Here is a 20,637-nt window from a genome sequence, read left to right on the forward strand (position 1 = left end):
ACCACATAGACATTCATGAAATGTATCATTAGTTCTCAAAACCTACCCATACAATAGTTGAGTGTAAAAAAAGATGGTGCATTCAGTAAGTTCAAAGAATACTATATTTACTACTCATAAAGGAGGACTAGCTAGTAAGCTGAGAAATGGAAGGATTTGGAGGGTTGGAGGCCACAGGCAGTACTAACTTTTCAGGTAGTGTGGATCAGGCCATTAATCCAAGCTCCAGACAACTCCTGAGATTTTCCTTGATGGTCTATCAGAAGTGGATGGAGAACTCTGACATCCTGTCCCTCTCCTACATAGGGGGTTAGACTTCTACAGAGCAATATGCACACATATACCATGTCGTAAGAGTAGAACAAAAGCATATATATGGTCACTTGAGAAAAATAAGCTCTGTCAAGCATCAGGGGACACTTGCAATTTAGTCACATCATGAGGACATATCCAGTAAGGTGGAGGGAATGTACAGCAGGTCACATGCATATGGCTACGAGGGCACCATATTAGTCACCTGCATGAAGATCTCCAAGTATCACTTTCAAGGGCCACCCTAGTTCAATCCACTGTGTTCAATCTACTGGAAAACTGAACACCAGTCATCTAGGTTGGGTGATATTTCACATACACTAAATGTAAAGAAAGAATAATAACAAGTTATAGCAACTAATTATGCTGGACATTATACATCTGATTTATCATCAGTGGAATTTTTTATATTTGCCTCTCTGTACATATTTATATAAGCACAATACCTACAATTCAGAAAAGTACATCTAATCAAACATGCATTTAAATATGTTTCATCAACATAAAAGTTTTGGGTTTATGTATATGCTTACAGCTACTTAAAACTTCAGCGCTTTCCTCAATAGGAAAATATTAATTCATGATGTTACTCTAATCAAGTTAACGGGATTCTTGCCATTAAGTTCTAGGGATGATGCCTCAGCCCACAGCCCTACAGATAGTTTTCTATGTTAGGCATTACTTCCTTAAAATATTCACAACTTTTCTGTCAAAAGTAGGAGCACCATTATTATTTATGGTAATACATCTTAGAATTTTTTTTGTTCAAAACAAACAAAAAGAAGCAGTAGTCAACCAGCAAGCCAGGGCTCTAGACTTGCACCAGCTTCTCAAAATTGAACCCTTAACTTATTTCACAATTACAGGAAGAAATAATATTTGCATTTATGTATATTAAAAACATATGGCTAAATAATAACAGTAATTATATTTCTTAATCATATACTTCCTTTTATCCATCAATCACACACAACTGAAGTATGTCAGGTGTCAGAAAATACTAATAATTACAGTTAATTAGACTTTTATTAGAAAAATGCTTGATATTATTATTGCAGGAGAGCCATGTCTTGCCAAGAGTCACATGTAACTAATCCAAACCATAAAAATTAAGAAGTTAAAGTATCAATTTGCCTTGAGTAAAAAACCCTGATGTTTCTTACAGATGTGAGCAACTTTATCCTACTTAGGATAGGCAGTGGGGCCACCCAGCTAAATAAAGCTATTCAGGCACATGCATTGACAGGACAAGCTTTAGAAGTATAATAATTGAGCCCAGTTCTTCTCTCACACAAGTTTTATACTTTGTTGCCTTTGCTACTCTGAATTATACTTATAGATTAGCTTAATATTAAGCAAAATTTCCTAAAATGCATATAGCTTCTAAAAGATAATTTTTCCTAAAAAGAAAATCTCTACTTCATGGAAAAGAATAGAAATAAGGAAAAAAGTATTAAATACTGAACAGTCACCTTCCAGTATGTTGGCATGTTGTGTTCAGCAGGGAGACTTTATGAAGTCAGAAACAGTCATTAATGGAAAAGTACACAAGAATACTCCTTCACCAGAGACACCGTAAATACTGCTGATATGTCTGAGAACAAGAAATGAAATATGAGATTCCCACAGAAAATAAAGTTTCTGCTGTGAACCATTAACTAGGATACTATTCACTTTCACATATAACATACATTTTTCATTAATATTTGGGACAAGAGAACTCACTGTGACAGAAACAGGCAACAGAAAGATTAGGAAGTGTGCAGGGATAGAGGCTTCTGTAAGTAAGAAGACAACTGTTCATAAAAATGTCTTAAAATACATTAGCTATTGCTGCTGTTGTCTCAATAATGCAAAGTTATAGGAGAAATTAGATACGTCATCCTGTAAAGAGAAGTTACTTTTTATGAAATCAAAGATGGGTAATGCTGAATTAAAAAGTGAATCTGCCTTTTTTTTTCCTTTTTTTTTTTTCTGCTTGATGCCACTACATTCTGTGAAAGCTTACAGTAGAAAACATCTACATATTTTTCCTGTCATGTGAGCCATGTTTGGCTTTTAGTAAGCTCCCTGAACATACTTTTCTAATTCTTTTAGTGAAATCTCTTACAAACTGTTTTATTCTTAACTTCATTCCAGCCTTAAGTTTTTCTTAACAAAGTAGTATTTATAGTATTTCTAGGGGGAGGAAAAAACAACACAATCATGACGTAAACAAAGTATATGTACTGAGTACACTTCGAAAGATCCATTTTGTCTTTGCAGATAGTAACTTGAAAATGTTTACTTATTTTCAATTTAAAATGTGTTAATCCACAAGCTGTGTACAGCTTATTTTTTTAATAACTAAATTAGTATTGCAGACAGAGCTTGCACAGTACAGGGAAAACACTGAGATTTAACGCTGAGAACTCAAGAAGCAACAATTAATTTTTACACTGTAGTTCAAGTGGTAATAAGCACAATACTAACTAAAATCCCACACAAAGAGAAAATTATTGATCTCCACAGTTTCCCAAGTAAAACCAGAAAGATATTCTTAAAGATTTAACACTGCTTAATGTATATGAACTGTTGGGGGGACAGAGGGCAAATATTTTCATGATAACAGGGGAAGTTTGGGATGAAGCAAAATTAAAAAGCTAAACTAGTTAAGCAAACGTTTTGCTCACATAATTTTTATTTTCTTTCAACTTCAGTACCAACCATGGACCTCTCCGTATGGTTGTCCCACTTCTTGATTAAGAACCTTCACTTCACTCCTTTGCTTAAGGCTCCTTGTTTTCAGAGAACATTCTATACTTTGAACTGCAGTTTGCTTGAACAACTCTGAACAGCATTTCACCATCCATATAATAGATGTCATATATATAGATTAGTTCAACACTTATTAACACGTTCTTCTCTTTTCTGTGATCAATTCTTCCATTAAATGATCTCCACTTTCAGTTTCTCTGTAACCTACTAACTCTCCTTTCTTCAGTTCCTGGAACCTTTTTTTCTGGCTGGGGGGGGCTGTGTTTTGTTTAGTTTTGTTTTTTCCATATTTAATGGAATGCATGCACACTTGAGATTCCCGTAACAAAGATTATGTGTGTCACTTCTCCCATTCGTACTCAGAAATGAAAGAATGTTTAAATCTATTTTAGTGCCTTAATTCTCAGAGGTTAACAGAAACCTGAGACCAAGAAAAAACATTCAAACCCCCCCCCCGAATTTCCAAGCAAGCCAGTTGCTTTTTCACTTAGGAGAATCTTTTGCACTTAGAAAATTATAACAAAGCTATTACGTGCCTATTGCACCTTTAACAAATCTTGGCAGAAAATTTTGTTTCAGAAGAAAGATGTATAGTTTTAGGCAACAGACTCAACACAATGAGATTCCATTTCTAAATACCAACTAAAGCTTCATTTAGAACAAACAGAAGATAGACTTTATGGCTAAGGAGTTAACAGCCCAGCTGTTGAGCAACCGTAGCTAATTCAGCAGTGGCATCCCAGACCCGTAAAAAGACAGCTTTAGTGCTTCCTCTGTAACTAAAGGAGAAATTACTAAGGTTCTGTTAGATTTCATTGCTGGCTTTGTTTTGATTTCAAAATCTGTGCACAGCAATGAATCTGACCAAAAAAAAAAAAAGTACAACAAATTTAGTTTAAGAAATTGATATTCAGCAAACCTCTAGCAAAATGCAAAAATAAAATTAATTCCTGGAGACAACAGAATCCAGGAAGAGGAACAGAGTGACAGCCTGTGGAAGACCAGAGCCTGGAGAAGGGAAAGAGCTCTACATTCAACGACATTATCCAACAATTTCACTTCTAGGATCTGGGCTCCTGATTGCCCACCTGCATTGTGCTATTTCACTCCTGTCAGCCCTTCTGAAGCAAAACAGCTAGTGCATTGGAAACGAAGCTGCTCAGTAGCTCTGCAGTTAATTCATTTTAGGAATCACTCTGATGGCATTATGGAAGAGAACTGCTTCCACCACTTGATCACTTCAATTTACCACCTTACTTCTCACATATCTTCATGTCACACTTGAGAGGAGAGGATACTGTATCATCAAAACTATGATGGCCTATAATCATACTAATCAAACTAATTCAGACACTTCAGGAAAAGGACACTACAAAAAAAAATTGCACTTAGGGACAAAAGACAACCCAGAAATACCTGGAATAAATGCTCTGAAGCATGAAGGCACCGGTTTCTTCAGGTGATGGCTAGCCCTGACTACTGAGAACACAAGCCATTTTGTATGATTTAATTAGGAAACTCTTTTTTGAAAGAGGACATGTTTAACAGTAGACGTAGTTCCTCTCCCCTTCTCTGTGTTGACACACCCAAAAGGCTGAAGGATCTGAACAAAGCAGGTCAAAGAAACCCAAAATATCTTAGGGAGACTAACAAATTTGTGAAAATCATCCTCTTTATGAACATTAGGTTGGTCTGAATGAAAGATATAGCAAGAAAATATATCTACCACATCTGTGATAAGAAAGGCAGTCAGAAGACTCCAAGGTGAAAGAAATTCAAGACATTCAACTTTCTAGAAACTCCAAAGGGGGCTGGAAGGAGAAATCATAGCTCTGCTTTTCATAGTAGAAACACCTTTGGTAGTCTTTACCATCTAGCAAGAAGGTCTTACTTTACCTTAAAAGTATCTGGTGTATTTTTCTGAACCCTGCTAAGATCCTCTGGAAAGATATTTACATGATTTTTTTTTTTTTCTAATCAAATAGCTCTTATGCAGCTGTATCTGGGGCCTGATATCAGATCACATTGACCTTTCTTTAAAAAGGGACAGGAAAATCATTTTATGTGTTAGCGGATAAAAGGGAAGGAGGTAGACACTCTCCTGTTGAACTTCCCCTGGCTTCAGAGAAAATGACAAGACTCAGAGATATCCTCATTCTCTGCTCTGGTTCAATTTTCTGCGAATAATTACATTCTCTTCCCTAGAGTAATTTTGGAGGCAAATGAAGAAAGGTAACTCTTCTTCAAAAAAAGAAAAAACTAAGAGTCTTGATTATATAAATGCCATTGGAAAGGTTTTCTACCTTTTTTCTCCTTCTCCATAAAGCAAAACATTTTCAAATTGAAAATGCAGGAATGTCAACATAGGTGACTCAAGCTGCAGGTCACCCACAGCTTTTGGGACACGTTACCTGGGCTAAACTCTACACCCAATTCACAACATGCACAAGCTGGGCTTTTTAGAAGCATGGTAACATGCTTTTAATGGCAACTTACTCACATTCCCCCTTTATTCATTGCCATCTACTTGTGGCATATAAGCTTTTAAGTGGAGTAATATTAAAAAACAAACAAAAGCCAAACAATAAACCACAACCACACATACTTTACCACAAATATGCCAAGCATAAAGCAAATTCAGTTTCTGGATCTGTTATCAAGTAATATTTCAGAAAGTCAAGAGATAAGTTTGTCCCAAGAAGGAAAAAAAAAGAAGGAACAGATGCAGCTTGCAGTCTGGCACAGTGTACAGCACATGACAAAGTTTGGAAAGAAAAGCCTGTAGCTCCCTTTTTACCTCACTAAGACAAAATGTACAAAGAGCTATAATCCCCTCCCCATTTTAGGAACAATAAAAAACTGTTAATGCATATGGTATTATAAAAAGTAACAGTAAAATGCACCCATTTGGCACTCCCTAGAAATCTGAATTTTTGGACGTGGTGCCGAATCATCCATATAATTTCTCAGTTCAGTCATAGTAAGAGATGCTTCCTACCTTCTGAAATATCACTCTACTGCTCCGATTGAATAAATTTAATTCTCTCCCTCCTCACCCCCAACTAACATGAAACAGATGGAAAATACATTACACTGGAAGTTCTTGAAGAATTATTTTCTCCTTCAAATACCAATCACTGATCGCAGTGTGCTCCTTAGATGCACAACATATCAACTGAACTCGACTGTGAGAAAAAAATCAAAATTAGACCTGTTGTTCAGAACAGATGCAATACATGATGTTGGAAGAACAAATGTTTCTAAGTCCCTTGCTGTTACCTTTGCTAGGTACCTTTCAAGACAAACCTTTAAAATGTACAACTTCCACACCTAAGCCTCGTGCCACACACCAGTAGACATAAGATGAACACTGAGGAGATGGTGTCCTTGCACATAAGCAAAAGAATCTGCAGTTCAAAGTTCAGAGGCTCATCTGGTTTTCTCATATTTGTCTCATCCAGCTTTATGATTTTGCTTTAAATCACAATTGTGACCCCTCTTGAATTTGGCTGTCTTATGTATGTGTGTTATGATAGATCACTGAGGCGGCATGGACTCCTTGGCACACCTATGTTGAAAAGTAATCAGTGCACATACAAAAAAAAGATTAATTCAGTTTGAAAGATAGAGCACTGAAGAAGGACCACATGGGAGCCCATTTTCCAAGTATGCGTTTCACTCCTCATGATTGTTTTCTTCCTTATCCTCCCCAGCATTACCAGTTACTTATATTCAAGCAATAAAAAAATCCTCTGGCAACACATCCAGTGCAGAGTCATGTATAAATCAAAATTCAATTGTTTTAGTATCTGAACTCAGTAAATTTCACACACAGGAGAGAAGCTGTATGCAAAAGGAACACATTCTTCAATCACAGCCAGCCAATCAAGCTAGTGCAACACAAATGAAAATCCCCACCGAGTTACAGGCTGAAGAGCTATTTGGAACTACAATGTGGCCATCCACTCCTACCTTTGCTACAACGCAGCCAGATAAGGTATTATTCTGTACCTTTAAAAGACCATCCTATTGTGTTAAGTTAATTCAGCTGAGCTTTAGCAAGTGTGAGAGAGGAATCACAGACTCCTGCCCATCCTGACAGAGCACAATGCTTTCTGCCGTGAGTGGTCCCAAAGAAGTCACGCAGCATGCCAGGTACAAAGTATTTGCAGAAGTGAGCCCTCAGACAGGGCTATAAAAGCTCTGGGTTAAGGAAGCACACGCCAACTTGCTTCTGCTTGATCTGTTACGCAGCTTGACAGTAACAGATAGCCAGTTGCATTAGTGTCAATGTTCAGATAAGTTTCTTTCAATATCTGTCACAAAAAACAGACACGGTATCAGTGTGCCAGCTGTGTTATCGGTCACTACATAGCTGATCATACTTAATAACATCCTCGAGCACAGACATGGCTAACAAGTATCCGAGGCGGCGATTACTACTGTGCGCCAGTCACCCAGATCGTTCTGACTCAGAGCTGCCGACGGCGTGCGTTCGGCGAGCGCCTGCCTCCCACCTTTTCCCTCTCAAATACGTTAACTTGCCTCAATACGGAGACAGAGTTTGTTTTGAAACCCTCAACAGGATCACTGAAAGAAAAGAGGAAAAATACCATAAATGATCCTCTGGACTGTTTCCAGGGCAGCGCGTTGCATTAACGATTGCTTTGGAAGCAAGCCAAAAATGGGAAGTGTTCTTGCAAGTGAGCATGCTACTATACTCAAGTGCAAGGTAGCATTTAATTCCTTTGCCGACATCAGCATGGTTAGAAATTAAGAAGCCTGTTTAATAAACAGGTTGCTCAAATTCCAGTTACCAAACACCAAATTCTTCTCTATCCATCCCGCCGACGCTCACTCAGCTCCCATCCTCCACCCACTTCCCAACATAAACTGCTTTCTTTTTTGGATACTTTCTCTCCTTTATTGAAAGTCAAATAAAATTAGTATATTAATTACATCAACCATGACTAGGTCTGTAATCAAGAGCAAGTTAACTAAGGAAAGGAAAAAAGTCAGTCACTCCAAAAAGCATTTGAAAACCTCAAAACAGGCGTCTATGGGACACAGCGCTTAATATTTTTAACAGAGCTTTAATACAGTCTACTGAATGGTTTCATGGGGGCAGTTTTTCACATTACAATTACTCCTAATGAGATCACCCTCCACAGTGTATAAGCCCTCATCCCTTGCCAACAGAACAATGAAACATTTGTGCAAGGCTACAGAGGCCTCAGATCAGCTCCATTCACTTCACCTTGTACTGAATTTCCTCGTAAAAACTCGTCAAGAACACAATTCCGTTTTTTTCCTGCGGACAAATTATTAATAAGGAGCCTCATTTACTTTGTTGTAGGGTGTTCGCAATCCTCTACAGATTTTGAAGGCTTCACACAAACATCTAGACTCAGTGACTGCTGCCAGCTTTGTTTTTGAGATTGTGTAGGTTTCTCCTCTTCACAGATTTGTGGGTTTTTTCCAGTTTTTTACTTACAACATTTCTCACCAGCAAATGTCTGCCTATCTTACAACAAAAATATGGCAATATATAAATTCTTTGTGTTATGTTATGATAAAAATATAGACCTTGTGTTAAATGTACATGAAAATACCTGGTTTCAGACAAACTGCCTATTTTCTTGATTTTACTGTAAGCAAAGACAATGAAATATCCGTTCTTGGGCTAAGCAGAAATGTTTTAGGCATGTAGCCCCAGTGACAGCAATGTTAAGGGTAAGTATCATTCTAAGAAAATGGATAACTGAATCAGTCTGAATTAGAAAGTACAACTCAGTAGTCTCTGATTTGCTAGTATTTTAAACGAATTACCATGATCCCATGGCAAGCCAGAAGTTTAGAGTTAGTTTTATGCAAAAAGATATTGTAGAAAGGAAAACATACTTAATTCTGAAAACTTGATATTTCATTTGAAAGATCTATCATGCGTTTGAATTTTTATACACTCGACACAAACCTCTAACTACATTTTTATTGTGTGTGCATTCTTCCCATTACTAACCACACCTCATTCTAAGTTACTTCCTCAGTTTTAGTTTCCTTATAATTCTGCCACAGATCATTAGAAAGAATAAATTGTTTAACTACTCATATCTGAGATTATTGACGCAATGGTCTGTGACAGGTATGACTTGCTTGGCATTACCAAGAGGTACAAGGAACATCACCTTAATCGGTTTAAAATGTTAGTCCTGAATCTATATTTATGTCATACAACTTTAACTTTTCTTGTTTAAATTTAAACATGCAGTCTGCAACCGCGGATTTCCATTTCCAGAAGGGCTGACTGCTATAGATTAGCCAGTGTGAAGTTTACAGACTGAAGATCCGGAAACTTTAAAAGGAGACTGATGACATATTTCTCTTGAAAAAAAAAAAAAAAAAAAAGAAGCTGCTAGAACATGACCTATGATGTACATATTACAGCAAGTTGTATGTTTACTTACGTTCACATGTGTCTCCTTTTTGCTGGTATCCTGCTTTGCAGATACATTTTCCAATAGGCACTAACCATTCTCCCTCCGCGCTACAGTGCATCTTCGGCGAGTTCTCTGCCTCCTCCTCTGCACTGCTGACACAAGTTCCTCGTACTTCAACTAAAGAGGAAAACTCTGAACCAGTCACTGTGTCAGGAAAAATAGCTAAGTTCTCAATGATGGACCAGCACTTCTTGTAGTAGACTTTGACAGAGACCAGAGCAATGCAGGCCCCTACATCCTGAAATGCAAGATAGAATCCTTTTTTGGACAAAGGTCCAATTTCTCTCACCTCTGTGTTAAGTTTCATTTTTCTCTCCCCAAGATCACCTTGGGTAAAGCTTTCATCTGCTGCAATAGTGTCTATTTTTACATATTGGTTTTCTCGGATATTCCTGCCAGTGTCGTAGTCTGTTTCATAATAATACAAGTTAAAAGTTTCTTTACAAGTCCCCAGAACTCCAGGAAGACTGTTACAATCCCTCAGAGTGAATTTCAGTTCTACAAAAATCCTTTGTGCATTGCTTTTTGCAATCCAGTTAGTCCGAAGCCAGTTGTTTTGGTTTGATTCCATCACCTGGCATACCTGGTATGTTCGTATAGGAGTGTAGTTTTCATCCAGTCCACTAATTTCTTCCCACTAAAACAATAACAAAAAGTTAGTAATACAAAACAAGTATGCCACCAGATGTAACTACCATGTATTTTAAAAGGCTTCACACAACTCAAGTCTCCCTCCTTTTTAACAGTATGGCTTCATAAAGAGTAGGTTATTGTTAAAATACTCTTAAGTACCCAAATGAAGAAAATAACATATTTCCCACATATAAATAATTTCTAAAAAACATTGTCATATCATGGGCACAGTTGTACAGGGGAAGCTTCAGAGAAGTCTGTTCAGCATACCAAGTTCTGATTATACACTGGGCTTTCCCACATTTCATTAAGGTCATGACAGTTTTGGGTGAGCAAAGACCAAAAAGAGGAAAAGAGCTTCGCTTCCAGAGAAACTTAAAATCAGTGAAGTCTTAGAAACTGAAATTGCCTAGCGTTACAGTACATAAAACTTGCGTACATAAAAGTTCCAGCGGAACTTTCAGTTGTACAGAAGGCATGGGACTGGGTCCTGAAACTTGTGAATCAGACCATTTTCACTCCTATATAATGAAAGTGGCATAGAGAGAGAGGGCAAGAGAAAACAGACGGAATTAAAAATCTGAAACCAAGAAAACATTTTGGTTGCCCCCTTTTTGTTAAGTCCACCTTCTGTTTTACTTACAAACCAAAGGTAAGCGGGAGCTCCTCACCTCACATTTTGTTCAGTGGCTGCATCCATGTTAAAAGGAGCAAGCTTCGTTTAGTTGGGAGTTCAAATGAACCATGAGATTACATACATAATTAAGAACAACCCACATGACTGAAAGTTCACTGGTTCAAAGCCTGTTTTGTGTTGTTGTTCCCTCTTTAGGATACCAACTGTTTAACAAACTGGTAAGTCTGTAACAGCCCCGTAGTCTTTAACCGCCTTTGGTGGCGTGGGAATTTGCACCTCTGGCAACAGCAAACCTTCCACTGAAACCAACCAGGCAGATCTGCCCAGGTGTAACCAAAACAGTATCTGTCTCCCACTTTTTTTGACATTTCTTGTAACATTTAATTCATTGCAACAACCACAGCTGTAATAAATTAGGGAAGGGAGGGTGTTGAGCTATCCTCGCCCAATCATATAGGCAACCATGACTTCTCCGTATGGCACTTAGCCCTCTGGCCCTGTGTCAATAATGCACTTAAGCTCACGCTTAAGATCAATGACAATACTTATGAGCTTAATAGTAAGCATGTGCTTAAGTGCTTTGTGGGACTAGCATACGCGGCACCTCTGCAGGATGGAGCACCCACTGACATTCCTTACACTGGTAACCAAGCGTGGAAGGCATTGGTTTCCCAGACTAGCAGCCATGCAGTATACAGTACTTTAAAGCCTATTTGACAGCGAATGAGATCATTTTAATGTTGATGTACTGCTCCAAGAAAAAGCAGATGTGGCTGATTTGATGCTGGAAGTTATCACCACAAAATATATCACGGCTGCAGATGCTGAAATGCACAGAAGTTGTAAATATCAAAGTGCATTTCAAAGACTTACAGTTAATATAGACATGGTGTGTATGATATTATATATGCATATGGTATTAAATGTTTGAATTATATTATTAAATGCTGATGGAGTTAACTGAACTGATTGCATATGGAACTGTATTAAACTCAGAACAGAAGAAAGTCTATCTTCATAATAAATTTATTAGATCTGAATGATTAAGATTTCCCCCCCGTACAAAGTAGTACAAACAAGGAAAAAAAAAAAGGGGGGGCCCTGGACTGAGGCTTTTGGCTCTGCCACATTGAAAACCAAAAAGAAAAACAACGAACAAAACAGACAAAAAAGAAAACACCATAAAATAAAAACAAAACACAAAGATGAAAGAAAAGGCATGAAGTCTAAAATTTTACTGATTTTTATAGTCTCCATTTCACATCAGGTTGTGTTGGGGTTTTCTTGTTTTGAGTCAGTTTGGGGTTTTTGTTTGTTTTACTTTTTATCTTATATAAGCAGACCTCTCTCAAAACACCAAGCCAGATTCTGCAATGAGATATTCCAGTTAGACAACATATCATATCTTTTAAGTGAAAGTAACTCTAATGCACCACACAACAGAATCTGGCTCCTCAGGTTTTGATGTGGACTGCTCCATGAAAACAAATCCTCCTCCCTCCCCCCAAAAACCAGAAAGCAAACAACAAACAAACAAACAAACAAAATGCATTTAACAAAATCAAACCATTTTTTGTAATACAAGACAAATGAACTTTCTTAGACTTAGAAGCCCACTACATGAGGCTAGCTAGTATCAGAGTCTTACGCTACAGCCAAGGAAATACAAAACACTAAATTCAGATAAGAAGTCCTGCTTTATGTTAACCCTAGCATTAAACACTGAAGTCTGTCTTTCTATATTTTCTCCAAAGCCATGGAGTATGATTTTCCTAAAAAATTAAAGAAACATGACTTATGATTCAGTTGTGTAATGACAGAGCTATTATTTCAAGTAGTCCATTGGAAGTGTACCTGCTTCTCTGTGGAGAAAAATCCATCAGTATTTCAGGATATATTTTCTCCTATGCCATCCTGAGGACATGTTTCATTAAAGTCTTTTTAAAGTGATCAATTCTGTGATAGCTTTTACAGCAAGAAAATTCACCTTTTCTTTGTCCTGCTGCAACATATGGCAATATACATGCAATTCCATTTGAATGTGTCTTGTTCTATTGGTTTCAATATATGGCGTTTTAACTTCTTACTTATCTTAACAATGTTTGAGATCATTGTTAGACGTAACATTTGCAATTGAATGAGGCATTTAATGAGTGTCTGGCTGATATATTCCATACTGTGATGATGCAGTAGTTGCTCTCAAGAAGATTTTCTGTGTTTATTCCCATGAAGTTTTTATTGCATAGTAGAAAATTCAGTAATTAAAAATAGAAAAACATTTATTTTCAAAATTACATTATTAAAGTGGTACTTTTATGTTACTTTACAGACAAGTATTTCTGAACATTTTCACACATGTGAATCCAGCCATTAGTTTTGATTCACTCTTAATTCCTGATTGAAATGGGCTTCTGCCTCTGAAAGTTGCCTTTTACTATTCGTTGAATTTGACTCTACTTTCATCTTTCAGTATGCTGACATGTGTAACATGTGTTGACATGTCTTTCATTATCTACAGGTTAGCCTAATATAATTGCCACCAAGCTAATCTTTCAAACACCTCTGGTAAAGACTTCAATCAGTGCAAAATGCTAATGCCGAGGTTATTAGCTATCATACGCATTGAGCTCACATTACATTCTTTCTGAAGTCCTTAGATTCGTTTCCAGTTTATGCTTGTATTGATTTTACGATCTTGCTTTTAAAGAAAGACACTTTCAGATTTTCATTCTTCTTATTTAAAGGATTTGTTACACTTTTGTATCCCACACTTCATGCTCTTCTGGCTCCAGATTTCTTAACACGCTGCAGATTAAGGGCCTGATCCCCCAAGTCCTTGTTCATGCCAGAAGTCGCAATGGATTCAGCAGGACTGCTTCCATGACTAAGAACTGTCCCTATAATTTAAAATTTGTCAGACTGAGCTAAGGTAGGACAATATATCCATTTTATCGTTCCCAAAATGTTCTTCCTCAAAACTTGAAGAGGACAGGTATTTATACCACTTTTAATTCAGACTGAAAGCAGCATTTCTCAACTTTACATATATAATAAATAACACAATAACACCAACAATTCTAAACTTCTCAAATTTTATAACAATGTGTTTTACAATGGTACATTTCATGGAGTATGATGAGATTAATTTGTAAGCAAGCTGGAGGTAGTCTTTAACCACGTAATTGGTGTCTAGTTCCAGATATCAAGCTCCTCAAGATTTGGGGATGTTTCAAGTTTGGAATGTCATTTCAAACACATTTGCAATATAAATGTTTTTATTTTAGAGCACTTCAATCTGTGCTATTCAATTACAAAGAAAACATCGTAAACAAATTTACGATCATCCATTATACAGAAAATTAAAAACATATTTTTAGAAAGTTTCTGCACAGAAGTAAATCTGCTGTTTCTAGAGGAAGAAGGAAAAAGTTATTTTAAATACTGGGTTATAAATATACAGAGCTTTCTGGTACAGCACAAAGGATTACACTACAAAACATAAAGCTACTGAGAACATTTAGGTGAGTTTATAAAGAGACACTTCCTTTTAATTATCTTACATTTGTACGCTGTAACCTGAGGTACGCTTCTTTCCATTCTAAAAATGAGAGAGTCATAAACATTTGGTACGGTTACTGAGAGAAATATGAGAAGGGAGCTAGTTTAAAGCAAATCTTTCAATTGCTTAGGTGAAGTAACTACTCATCTTTAGGAACTTAATTTTTGCCTGCAATACTTACCCCATTGGGAGGAGAGGAAATCCATTCCAACTCTGTCTGTTGTGCTTTAGAGTCCAGCAATATTACTAAAAAGAAAAAAAAATGTCCATTTTTTGTTAAATATAAGTGAGAAAACCAAAGAACAAAGTCTGAATAAAAAAAAGTGATAAAAAGAATACAATTTTTGTTCAAATTAATATTTTTCTTCATGTTATAAAAAATATTATATGCAAGCACAACTATGCATTTACTTGTAAACAGATTATTAAGTGACTATGTACAATCCACATGTGAGCAGATATACATTAATCTTAACAATTTCATTGCTTAAATCGAAGCGTATTGTGTTTCTTAGTGCTCTAAAGTGTTACTAATCAGTCATTAAGATGTACGCTCCCTTCATGTGCTTTGTCATAAGAAGGACATTTCCCATATGCTGGTTATTACAATGAGCTTAAAACAAACAAATGCACACCAATATTTCCAAACATTTCCAAACACCAACACTTTTCCAAATTGATTTAGACAGAGCTAGTCTATACCTTACAGTGAGTTGTACTGCGAGTGAGAAAGAAAAAAATATGTCCCTTAGGTGATAAAGCAGTAATTCTATAAACAAATGACAACCAGGAATACAGAAAATAAAAGACTCTGCAATTACCTCACAATTTGCATACACAGAATACTACATAAACAAAATCACACTAATTCTCTTTATGGTAATGGCTTACTAAAATCTTCACGTCATTATACCCCAGTGACACTTCTATACAAAAAGACATCAGTTCTAGTAGCACTGCCATTATTTTCAGCTAAACGTAGCTCCATCTCCAAAAGTGGTTAATCACAGTTTAATAAATCCACTCAAATATTTTACGGTATGTATTAGAGGTTATATTATTGATGTTCTGTTACCTCCAAACATATATTTCTATATGTGTCTTATATTTCAGTCATAGTTATAAGCTTCTTTCTTAGCATATTATTATAGGTTTCTGTAAGACTTTCAAATGATATATATCTTAATCTGTGATGTCCCAACAACAACAACAAAAAGTTCTATAACTTGCTGTAATACCTTTTTTCGAACAAAGACATAGAGTGATCAACCATATATCTAGGCTGGTATACTTTGAAGATTTCTTCTTCAAAGCTGCACATTTAACTTCATTACTCCTATTTCATTAAATAAAAAGTAACATTAAGAATTTAAATTTTTAGCTATAAAGCTATTTATAACTTTATACACAGCATTTAAGTACTGATATTTCAATGCATGATTTAAAGCTGTAACTTGAAGCAACTTTTGTTAGGTCTTTTGAAATGGTCGTAAGTCTGGCTTTGGCCCTTTCTCCTATGAGAATTTAACACAAAATTTCAGTGAATTACTAGAAAGATGAGGTGACTAAAAAAGTTATTTAAAGTTTCATACAGTAATATCTGGACTGTTAGCTGAACATAAAACGGTAGCTTCCAGGCCTATATTTCAGTAACAAAGTGGAACTACTCATTAAGGAAGTTTGATAGTCTCTCCCTAGAAAGATTATCTGCTTATTTCATTAAGCTTGGATTCAAGGGGCTTTAGTTTGTAACACTTTCTATAGAAAAGCAGGTGGTGTATGTGGCGGTTTGTTAAACAAGGACATATATAATGGTCCTGGAAAAAAAAGGTAGCACGAATAAATTAACCATTTCAGCACTAGCACAACACCCCATGGCTGCAATTCATCGTGCTTTTTATCCGACAGCAATTCTCCACCACACAGCGACGGGCGGGCACATCCCAGAAAGAAAACACAACAAGCAAACACACACACACACAGAACCCTGCTCTGCAAACACCCCTTGCAAAGGAAACGTGGCGTTTCCGTGTGGCACCGAAAGTTATTGGGGAAGAGCTTCCCAGGCGAGCGGCTGGTGCGCTGCCGCCCTCCGCGGGGTGCGCCGCGGGCCGCTCTCCGCCCGCGGGGGAGACACTGCTCGGGCCCGTCTCGGCGCAGCGGCAGCACCGAGAGTGAAAGGAGGCGTAAAACCGGCGGGTGAAGCGCAGGGGCGCGGCCGCGGGAAATGGGCTCCGCGGGGCGCCGCGCAGACGGGGAGCAAGCGGCCTCTCGTCCCCGCGGGGAGCCGCGGCCGCGCCCCCGCGCTGAGGAGCGGGGCTTGGCGGCCGAGCAGCAGCGGAGCATCGGTACCGCCGTCACCCCCGCCACATCCGCCGAGCCCGCGGGCCGCCGGTTTGGGGAAACAGCGCCCGGGACGATAGCCTCGGGGCGAGCCGCGCGGGCTAGTAGCCCCGCGGCGGAGGGCTGGGACCTCCCCCCCGGGGGAGCGGCCCGCAAAGCCCCCGCCTCTGCGCTCGCCCGGGGGGTCCCGGCCGCGGCGCTGGCGGAGGGCTGCGCAGATAACGCGGTCACTCCCTCTCTCGGAGAGCCAGGCGGACCCTGCCCCGCTCCTCTCCAGCATCTCACGGCGGCTTTTGTTGTTTCCTACAAAAAGGAAACTCGGAAAACTTTTCAGCCTCTCACCGCCTCCCCCCCCCCCGCACCTCTTCCGTACCCAGAGGAGAGAGGTGGGAAAACACGCGCAGCTACTGCCGCCACGGGCCCTTCAGCGAGCACGAGGGTGAAGCTGCAAAGTTACTTCCCCCCCCGTCTTTCTTCCGCGGGAGTTTTCTGCGCTTGCAGCAGGTAGCCGCTATCAATCCCTGTCTGCCGCTCGCCCCCTCCTGACCCTCCTTTGGCTGGGTTGATTTTCCCCAAACATACACACAGTATACACACACACTTATAAGTCTAGATGCATATATATCCATAGACGCATTACACACACACAAACACGAGGCAGGCTAGCGCCGGGAGGCACCGGCGCAACCCCGATCGCGGCGCAATCCGCAGGGGCAGAGCGGGACAGGCACCCTGCCTCCCTGCCCGGCCCTTCTCCGCTCCCCACCCCACAGTCCCGCGCCAGTATTCCCCCTGTGGGGGTCTCTGTGCTTTACTGCCCCTCAAAATAAACTTTCGAAATGCTGCTAAGGACAGGCGCTCTCCTCTTTCCCTCTCTAACCTCGCCATCGCCGCCTTCTCTTCAGGGCAGAGGACATTTTAATTGAGGGATTTTTTCTAAGCTCCAGTTACAAGCTCGAAATGGTATTTTACTGCATACCAACGGTTTGATGAAAAATACTGACGTACCCAGCTGAGGGGGGCGGAAGCCCCAAAACGCGTACATATGCAGAGACACCGAAAAAGCCCCTGACTCCCCCTTCTCCGTCGCCCCCCACCCTCGAAGATGGAGACGGACGTTCGCCTTTGGCTGTCAAACGCAAGCAGGTCGCTCCTTTCAATCATTTCGGGTTTTCTCAGCGTGAGAAAAGAGATTCCCAGTTGGACTTTGTGAATTGATTTTATATACCTCCATCAGTCCCGAATATAAAACTGTCCTTTTCTCTCTGTGCGCGGGGGAAACAAATATCTGGCTTTCGCCTTACACAGATACCGGTGTTGGGTTGATGGGAATCGGGAAGCCCCGTTGTGATACGCAGATGGTGTAAAACATCCATCCCTAAACCTCTCCCTCTCTCCAGCGATGCCGGGGTAGAGCACACACGTCGCAGAGACACGACGGCAGGCTGTATATACCCTCTAAATGCATGCCCAGCCTATAAGGCCGGGAGGTGCAAAACTGCACCCCGATGCTTGTTCCCACGGTCTGTGCACGGCCCCGCGGGGCCGGAGCGCTGCAGGCCCCCGCAGTGGCGCGGAGCTGCCTCGCAACCTCAGCCCCACGCCGTGCCGTGCCTCCCCCGAAACGTCCCGAGCCCTGAAACTCGGCCCCCAGCCCCTGCAGCCCCCGCCCGGGGAGCAGCGTGGTAATCCGCCCTCCCCGCACCTCGTCGGGAGGATTAAGGCAGCCACAGGAGAGTGAGGCTCCCCTGCACGGATCCCGGGCCGGGGGCTGTCTCCCCAGCCGCACGGCTTTTCATCACCTGCAAATGCCTCGCAAACCTCATTCCTGAGAGCAAAGGCAGTTGTCCCGGTCTCTCACGCATACACACGCACACCCCCAGTGAACGCCTTGCTTTTTCCGCCCTCCCACCTCACCTGAAAAAATGTCTATCTTTTTAACGGGGGCTGAAAAGCAGCTCGCGGTGGCAGGCAGGTCCTCCACTAAGCCACCACGCAGACTTCGTGTACAAAAGCTATAAATAAGCCCAAACTTTTGTTTTCGCATCACCTTACCTTCTTTTGCAGCCTGTGCTTCCCCCGTGTGTGCAAAGCGGAACAGCCAGACGGAGCACAAAATAATCCAAGAAGGGAGTCTACTTCGGAAAACCATGGTGCAGGAGCGGGGTGATTTTATATTTCTAGCTATATGTTTCTAAGACACTGCAGCTGCCGCCGCTTGGTGGGTGCTAGAGCACGGTGGAGAGAATTTGCTCTGCTAGTCTCTGGCTCGGAGCTCGCTCCCTCCCTCCCGGCTGCCTTTCTCTTTCTTCTCCTCCTCCTCCTTCGCCGCCGCCGCCTCCTCCTCCTCCTCCGCGCCGCTGCCCGGCTCCCGCACCGGGCCGGCCGCCCGCCAGCCCCGACTGCAGCCCGGCCGCCCGCGCCGCGCTCCGATAATATCAATTAGGGCGAGGGGGCGGGACCGCAGCGGCAGGGCGGCCCGTCCCTCAACCTGACTGACAGCCGCCGTCGACCAAACAACAAAGATCCTCGGCGCCCGGCGGACCGAGCCGGCTCCTGAGTCGTCGCGGTCGGGAGGGCGGGGTCGGCTGTGCTGCCCAATGAGCGTGCGGCGGTGTCGGGTTGCCGCTGGTGCCGGGGAGCCGCGGGCTGCGCGCGGGGTGACGGCGGCGGGACAGCGATGGCGGGACAGCGATGGCGGGACAGCGATGGCGGGACAGCGATGGCGGGACAGCGATGGCGGGACAGCGATGGCGGGACAGCGATGGCGGGACAGCGATGGCGGGACAGTGGTGCCGAGCCGGGAGTCTGCCCCGCACGCCTGGAGGCGGCCGGCCGGCTTGCCTTCCGAGGGAGCGGAGCGGTGGGCTGGCCCTCGTTGCTCCGCCTGCTCGCCCTGTGCCGCGGCTGCCGGGGCAGGGAGCGAGTGGGGGGCCCAGTCCCAGCCTGAGCCGCCGGCGTCCCGGCCCTGTGCCCGGCCGTGCCCGGGCCGAGCGCGCACCTGGGCTGCTGCCACCGAAAGGGAAACTTGGGCAAGGAGGTGCGGGATGGTGCCCCGAGACACTCCTCTGCCAGAAGTCAGGTTCCTCAGGGCTGACATCACTTGGGCTCCCCTCCCTTTGTTTTATTTGGGTTTTCTGTTCCCCGCCTCCGATTTTCCCCAAATGGGAAGAACAGGTTAATGACAATATAGATCTCACTGCGGGGGAAGGGGCGGTTGCTTCTCCCCTTCCCCGTCGGGTGTAACCTGAAGCGAGTGTAATCCGCTAACAATGAGACAATTTAAATAGGAGGAGGAGGAAAAAAAGCAAAACCCGAGGGAGAGAGGAACTTGCCAAATCTCTTTTGTCAGCGCCCACCCTACGGGCCCGGGAGTGCTTTACCCGGGGACCCATTACGCCCCCCCGCCTCCTTTCTCCCTTCCCCAAACGCACCCTTGCTCCTTCAACGACTGAAACAACCGAGCGACGTCAAAACTCACCGTTCCCTGAGCGAGGCTGCAAGGGCGCGGGGTGGTGCGACGGGCGCGGTGACTCCGCCGGCCTCGGTGGGAGAGCTTCTCGGCCGCCGCCGGGGCCAGGACCGCGCAGCCCCCGCGCCCCGCTCCGCAGCCCCCGCGCCCCGCTCCGCAGCCCCCGCGGAGCCCCTGCCCGCCCCCTGACTCTGAACCCTGCCCCCTGCGCGCCTTCCCCGGGGTTGATGCTGCGCGGCGCGGAGCTGGTTTTGCACAGCTCCGTTTTAAAAGTGCGCGGCCGTGTCCTTTCGGAGGATAGAAATGCGATGTAAACGGAATAAGTGATTATTGTCTTGGAAGCAGGCGAAGACAGCGAAGCGCGGGGGCTGTCATTGCGATTCGGTGGCAAGTAAATCTTGCGAGTGTCTGAAATAATCCTTGCGCA

At 42.1% G+C, this 20,637-nt stretch overlaps 1 protein-coding gene across 4 annotated transcripts in view; it reads right to left on the bottom strand.

The window, feature by feature from the left end:
- EPHA7 (EPH receptor A7) overlaps positions 1-18,890 on the bottom strand; it is a gene marked incomplete at both ends in the record, with an annotated part of 167,432 nt that extends 148,542 nt beyond the window's left edge. For all 4 annotated transcript variants that reach the window (XM_081997108.1, XM_081997105.1, XM_081997107.1 and 1 more), the window contains 3 exons: positions 9,534-10,203; positions 14,577-14,641; positions 18,794-18,890. In XM_081997108.1, coding sequence (XP_081853234.1) covers positions 9,534-10,203; positions 14,577-14,641; positions 18,794-18,890 — 832 coding nt within the window. The remainder of the gene's footprint in view (positions 1-9,533; positions 10,204-14,576; positions 14,642-18,793) is intronic.
- Between the last annotated feature and the right edge of the window lie 1,747 nt (positions 18,891-20,637).

The sequence above is a fragment of the Phaethon aethereus genome (assembly GCF_964289735.1).
Source record: "Phaethon aethereus genome assembly, chromosome: 3".
Lineage (NCBI taxonomy): Eukaryota > Metazoa > Chordata > Aves > Phaethontiformes > Phaethontidae > Phaethon > Phaethon aethereus.